We start from the raw sequence: 7,207 nt of genomic DNA, 5'->3' as shown, positions 1-7,207 counted from the left end.
TTTTTGTGGGAAAAGAATGCAATATATACAAACAGCACCTTTTAGTTTTGAAGAGTACGCCAGCCAAGCAACATATTGAACCTACTATGCGTGTCTAAACCGTCGCTTTCCAGCTTCATTTTCTGGCACATCTTTTTTGAAATCATAAGTTTCATGAGGCTTGAATGGTTCGGTTAGTACATGATACTTGAGATCATCATTTATTCTAGCTGTTGTCTGAATATAAAGTCCAACATCGAAAAATGAGTTATCGAGATACTTGAGATCATCATTTATTCTAGCTGTTGTCTGAATATAAAGTCCAACATCGAAAAATGAGTTATCGTTATCATTTTTACATTCTGTTGATTTATCTGCAATCATAACTTCTGACATTTTCTGCATGTTACCGTTGCATGGATCAACATCTTGTTGCTGTCTTGCATCACAATAGCTTTCACTTAGTGCCACTACCGGTTAAGGAAGAGTAATGTGTTCCTGTGATTTTTCGGAATCGTTTGTATTTGTAACACGTTTAAAATTGAAGTAATCCAAAATATTACTACTTTATCGTTTTTTAGACATTTTTTCAGTATTCTGAAAGAAAAATATTGTAAAAACCTAAATTTAGAACAGTCCACAAAATTAAATAAATTGAAGAAACTTTTTTAATATCAATCATATATATTTCTGAATAAAGATTTTGCATTCATGGTTGTTTACAATTAGTTAAAAAACTAATGTGAAGTAAACACCTAATAATGCTAAATTATATAATAATATAATGATTAGTTAAAAAACATTAAATGATTTATTGAATACAAATTAGACATATTCCAAACAACAAAACAAAAGTTAAAATACAGCAGGTTAATGCCAGTTAATCAAATTAAATATATATTTATAATAATCTATATAATTTTTAAATATATAAAATTAAATAAGCTATTAAATATATATAATTGTATAAACATTTAGCTAGCAAAAAACACAAGGTAATAGTATTATTAAAATGAATATAACACAATAAATTGGAAAAAAATAAACAGAAATACAATACAAACAAGAAACATTTTGCCGATAAACAAAAAAACAACAGCATAAAAAAGTAAATGAAACTGACACATTAAAAAATAATTTTAAAAATTTGATCACTGTATCCAATTCTTTCTTCGTTGGTTCGAAGTTTATTTGTTTGCGTAAGAACTTTGTTATTGTAATTCGATTTTTTTTTTTTATTATTATTATTATTTCCTTTATTTTCATTTTTTTTCTTCCTCTCTCCTTTTTGGATTTTATACTTCTCCTTTATCTATTGTTTTTTTTTTATTTATTCTTTTTTTATTTTTCTGTGATCTATTTCTATCATTTTTTTTTTTTAAACTTTCATTCAACATCTTTTTTTTAAAATATAAAATATGCCTTTATTAAAAAGCTTCCGCCATCGTGAAAGTCATTGCATTTGATAGTAATATTTCATTTAAACTGTAGTCATTTACATTTTGGTGAGTAAACTATGAAGGGGTGTGGGGGGGGATGGTCAAATGCCTTTGCCATATATATATATATATATATATATATATATATAATATATATATATATATATATATATATATATATATATATATATATATATATATATATATATATATACATATATATATAAAGTTTTAAAGTACAACTCTGTTTGCTCATTTTTTAAAGATTTAAACAAATATACATACCGTTAAACACATTTTCTTTTTTCAAAGTCAAATAAATATACAAGTTATTTTCAGAAAAACTATAATATTAAATTATCGCAACTTCTTCTGTTCCATTTTACAAAGTATTGGAAGAGTTTAATTTTTTTAAGATGATTTCGAAAATATTTGTTAAAGTAACAGTTTGCCAACGCATTCGTTATTGCTGATAGTTTCGAAAATAATGCACAGATGGTATAAATAACACTTGGAGATTTTATTTTGAATATTGAAAGTAAGCTGATACCGGCATAAGGTGTCCAAATTATAAAGTAAAAAATCGCAGACCAAAAAGCTAACTTCAAGTAGACCATTTCTTGTATATTTCTATTTTTACCTAGTTGGGCTCTTCTAATACTGCAGCTATTGATAACTGTTTTCTTTATTGCAATGTACGCAAAAATCATTGCAATGACAGGTAAAAAGTAGCAAAATAAAAATAAAACTATTAGATATGATAATGAACCCGAATGTATTAATTTCCAATCAAATGAACATCGCATTTTATCCAAATCTAACTCATACTTTGACCATCCAATTAACGGAATAAAAGGCCATAAAAATCCATAAAAATAACAAAATAACAATAATAATATTTTCATCTTCATCGTCTTACAATATATAATGTAAAAAAAGGGCCACTTTATTGCAATCGCTCTCATAATTGATATTATAACAGTTTGTAAAATATTAGACACTGAAGTAAAAACCGTTAGGAAAGAAGCTCCAATACAAACAAAACTCTTTTTCAAAGAGTGTACTTCAAATAACAACCAAACTTCCGCTATATAACCAATTAAGGTATGAATTACGTCGGAAATCGAAATGCTTAGAATAAAAACTTGCGGCAATTTGGTTACTTTAATCTTGTAAACAATTATATAGATTAGAAGTGCATTTAGTAAGATTGATAAAATAATAATTGCAAGGACACACAGAAAATACGCTGATACCAAAACATCCATATGTTGAACAGTATACTTTTATCTATGTATCTACAATATATTAATATATGCTTACATTTTACGAAAAAAACATATGCTTACAAACAGATGTATTTGAATGCATTAAACAAATTCATTTGAGTTTAAGACTTGTGCCTGAGTCAAGGTTTTTATTAAATAATTTTATTTATATATTCACTATAGGAAATTTCCTAACAGAAATTTTTTTTTTTTTATAAAAATGAAATTCTTTCTTAGTGAATGTATAAATGAAAATTAGTAACATTCAAGGTAGATTAGGGTATAATGAGTACTTTATGTAAAAATTGAAATATTTTCAAAGATAAATAATCTAGATCCAAAGTTTTTGCGAATAAACAATATATAGGGATTACAACTTTTTCTTAAAAACAGAGGTTTTAAAAAACTAGCGAAAGTGCTCAAATTACCCAGACCATTTGACTATATGAGCTCTTTAAACTTGCTCAAAAAATTAGCATTATTCAATTAAACAAATACCAACCTGACAATTAGAACTAATTTGTGAATACATTATTTCGTTACTAACAAAACTTATCATTAAAACTATATGATGAAAAAATCAAAATTTAAGCCACATTTTATAAAAACAATGCAACTCTATTTTACGCAAAAAAAAAAAAAAAAAGAATTCATAATTTTTTCAATTTTATAAACTCAAACTTTAAAACAATAAACTACAGAAAAGTATTTAATAAATTTAAAAATAAGTAAAGTGTTTAATAAATTTAAACCACAGAAAGATATTTAGTATTGTTATAACATTAAAAACTTTTTACTATCTTTTGGTTTTATTCAAAAAGCAATTAAAACCACTTCAATTTTAAGACTTTAAACTAGACAATTATAATAAAAAAACACTGGGTAATTTGAGTATGCTCAAATATAACACGAAAATGGTATCAACATCAAATTTTCGCGCCACAGATACTTTCAAGTGTTATGATAATATTTCAACAACACAAAAATTTAATTCGAATAATATAAACTAAAATAAATATTTTACTTTTCAAAAAAGTTTATACACCGCTGTAAATATTAATATCTACACATATTTTATTGTATAGCAAAAAAATGATTTTCAAAGTATTTTTATGTTTTTAAAGGCAACATTATTTTTTAAATTTATTTTTCTATTAAAATAAAATTTTAAATTTGATATTCAAGTTTTCATTATTTGATCGCTATTATTTTAGAAGCATAATGTAATTCAAGTCTACATAGACTGAACAAAAGCTTAAAAAAACCTAAAAGTTTTGACATTCGTTTTGATGTTTGGTGATTTAAAATTTCATTTATCGTTTTTATCAATAAAGTATTCAAAATCTTGAGAAATGAATTATTCATAAGTTTGACAATAAACAAAGGGAAGCGCACAAATTGCGTAGAAGAATATGGTAATTTATAACTAGCAATAATTCTTATAACTCTATTTTGATATTTTCATGGGATAAAATATTTATATATTTGTTCACAAATTAAATGTTTGCACGAAATATACGAAAAAATATGGCAGTTTTAGACTAATTTTTATTAAATTCATTACTTATTATCTGCAATTATTCTCTAATTTAATAATGGATTGTTGGTTTTTTTTAATTCAAATTAAAAAAAAAGGAATTGATAAGTTTGAGTAGAAAAATAAGTAAAATGAAAATTTTTGAAATTGGCTAGAAAAAGCAATCATACAAAATCAAGCTCATTCAATTTTTCTGCGACAGGTTTTTTCGAAAAGTATATATAACCAACCGGTTTATACCTTTACCCGAGCAGCCTGCATCGTTGATCCGACTGCATTTTATTTTAATTGAAGCTACAGCATTAAACGTGCATAAGAAAAAACCTTTTTTTTTTTTGCTTAGTGGACGCTAGTGTATATGTTTTACAGTTGCTCCAAACACAATTTGTTTTAATTGACCTAACTTATTCAGCATTAAAGTAAGTCAAAAATACGTTGTTTGTAAAACAATGTTTTGTTGTTTGTAAAACAATTCTTTGTTGTTTGTAAAACAATGTTGCAATGTTGTAGTATGATAAACAATTGTTTTAAAGCTGAACTTTATAGAAGTGTTTAAGGTATTCTATAGTTGAACTTTCGGAAAAACTTATTGAAAGCGAGTAAGATGTTTTGCGGACTTGTCCATGATGCTCTTAATCCATCCTTCACCTTCCCTCTTCTTGAACTTCAAACACTTTTATCGAGGAGTTTTCTAACCAACTAAAATTAATACATTAAATTACTTAAAGTATTACATTGATTGACCGTTACAAATTGATACAATTAATTGTACATGCATTAACTGGCCAATAGAGGTTGACAGAGCAAAGCTTACATTTATTGATTGACGGTAAAGATTGGGACAGGGTTTAGCCATGATTATTAGTGTTTTTGATGGGATACATTATGCACAAGTCTGTGAGATTCCGTTTTAATTCATAAAAAAAAGAGCTGGGAGACCTACTTTACGACAGCATAAAAATGCATATTTTGCTGTCAAGTTCACTTGCATATTCATAGTTGAATAGAGCAAGTTTTTGTATGAAAGTATATTCATAAGAGCATCCTAATAATTTTTTATAAAATATTTAATAAACTGAGATACATAATATAACAAATTATCATTGTTCAAAAGTACTAAATATACAAATCTAAGCATTTTGATTTGTAAAATTTTATCTATTTCACCTTGTAATTGTTAATATCAATTTTATTCATCTAAATTAATTTGTTACATAGCAATTCCTTTTGCTCGCAATAATTGAATTTGCTTATAATTGAAATTGCTTTAGAGTATTTTTGAAAAAGAAAGAGATTAATTTAAATAATAACAATTGCGGTGTGTCACAACGTTTCTCAAAAATAATTTAAAATCACTAATTAAAACAATACAAAAGAAATGCCAAAAGTAAAGCAATATATATCAGACGAAATAAAAGACTGATGGGAAAATTTCATTTTAAAATTAATACAAAAAATCTGTTACAGCAGAGAAAATACTTACAATTTAACAACACCCACACAGACATTAAGATTTTAAAAAAGAACTTTTTCTGCAACTATACAGAAATTAATAAGATAGATAAGCAGTTTGAAAAGTTATTCGGAATTCAAAGTTACTGTTTTTCTATTTGTTAATTTACCGTTTTCAAATATTACGCCAACGACTTTGAATTAAATTGTACAAATGCTTCATTCATTAGATGAAGAGGAGACGATTTCAATTAAAATCCTTAAAAAGTTATTAGGTAACATGCCAACACGAGCTGAATTAATGCTTATTTCGTCATATTGTGGGTTTGTTCAATAAAAGATTGCAAAACTGGAATCTTTTAAGGAACCTTTTTTTTTGTTTCTTTGTTCTTTTCTTACACATTTCGGTAAATCGTTTTACAATAAATTCGTTAAGATTAAAAAAATCGTTACGCAATAAGAGAGATAAAATAAATATACAAGAATTTGATTTTATAAAAAAAAAGCGGAGACTGACAGAAGACCAATTGAGTCTAGTGAACATAAACCGCTTGTAAATTAAAAACTTCATAAAATTTAAATATATACATTTTACATAATATATAAATACATAAAACACGATACATAAATACATAAAATAACACAGAAAACAGGGGTGGACAAGGTAAGAGAACGAGGGGGAGGGGCGAGGCTGAAAGAGATATTGAAGTTTGTTTAGCATCCGCCGGTGACGCGAAATAGATTAACTCCCCAAAAAGTTAACTCCCGGTTAAAACATTTTAACTCCCCGGTTAATCTATTTCGAAATAAATTAACCCCGGGAGTTAAATTATTTTAAAATATACCGAAATGGACTAACCGGGGGCTTATGTATTTCTAACCCCCACTGAAATTAATTAACCCCCTATAATACGCGTTTTAAATAATTTTTAAACTTATAATTATATCTACAAAATTGTGTAAGTATTCTATTTTAAAATTTTTTAAAAATATATTTAGTATTATATATATTAAAATATATAATATATAAATATTTAGTGAGCGTTGAATAAAGTTACTTTATAACTGTTTATATTTGACAAGCCTTAGTATTATATATAAAAAGGAGATCAAAACAATTGTATTAGTAGAATAATAGTATTAGTAGAAGTTCTGATCTACTATTACTATTGTTTTGATACTAATACTTCAAAACCATTCTCTTTTGCTAATAATAATGTCTAAGGTTATAGTGTTTATATCTATACTATAGTATAGTAACTATACTATACTCTCTCTCTCTCTCTCTCTCTCTCTCTCTCTCTCTCTCTCTCTCTCTCTCTCTCTCTCTCTTTCTCTCTCTCTATGCTCTCTCTCTCTCTCTCTCTCTCTCTCTCTCTTCTCTCTCTCTCTTTTCTCTCTCTCTCTCTCATCTCTCTCTCCTCCTCTCTCTCTCTCTCTCCCTCCCTCTCTCTCCTCTCTCTCTCTCTTCTCTCCTCTCTCTCTCTCTCTCTCTATATATATATCTATATATATATATTATATTTGTGTGT

At 26.3% G+C, this 7,207-nt stretch overlaps 1 protein-coding gene across 1 annotated transcript; it reads right to left on the bottom strand.

Moving 5' to 3' along the window:
* Positions 1-1,674: 1,674 nt before the first annotated feature.
* LOC105848190 (rhodopsin, G0-coupled-like) lies at positions 1,675-2,732 on the bottom strand. Its single transcript, XM_065816438.1, has one exon. The coding sequence runs from the start codon at positions 2,684-2,686 to the stop codon at positions 1,763-1,765; it is 924 nt and encodes a 307-aa protein (XP_065672510.1). The 5' UTR covers positions 2,687-2,732; the 3' UTR covers positions 1,675-1,762.
* Positions 2,733-7,207: the final 4,475 nt, after the last annotated feature.

The sequence above is a fragment of the Hydra vulgaris genome, chromosome 13 (assembly GCF_038396675.1).
Source record: "Hydra vulgaris chromosome 13, alternate assembly HydraT2T_AEP".
In the NCBI taxonomy this organism is placed as follows: Eukaryota; Metazoa; Cnidaria; class Hydrozoa; order Anthoathecata; family Hydridae; genus Hydra; species Hydra vulgaris.
This window is presented reverse-complemented; position numbering and strand designations above follow the sequence as displayed.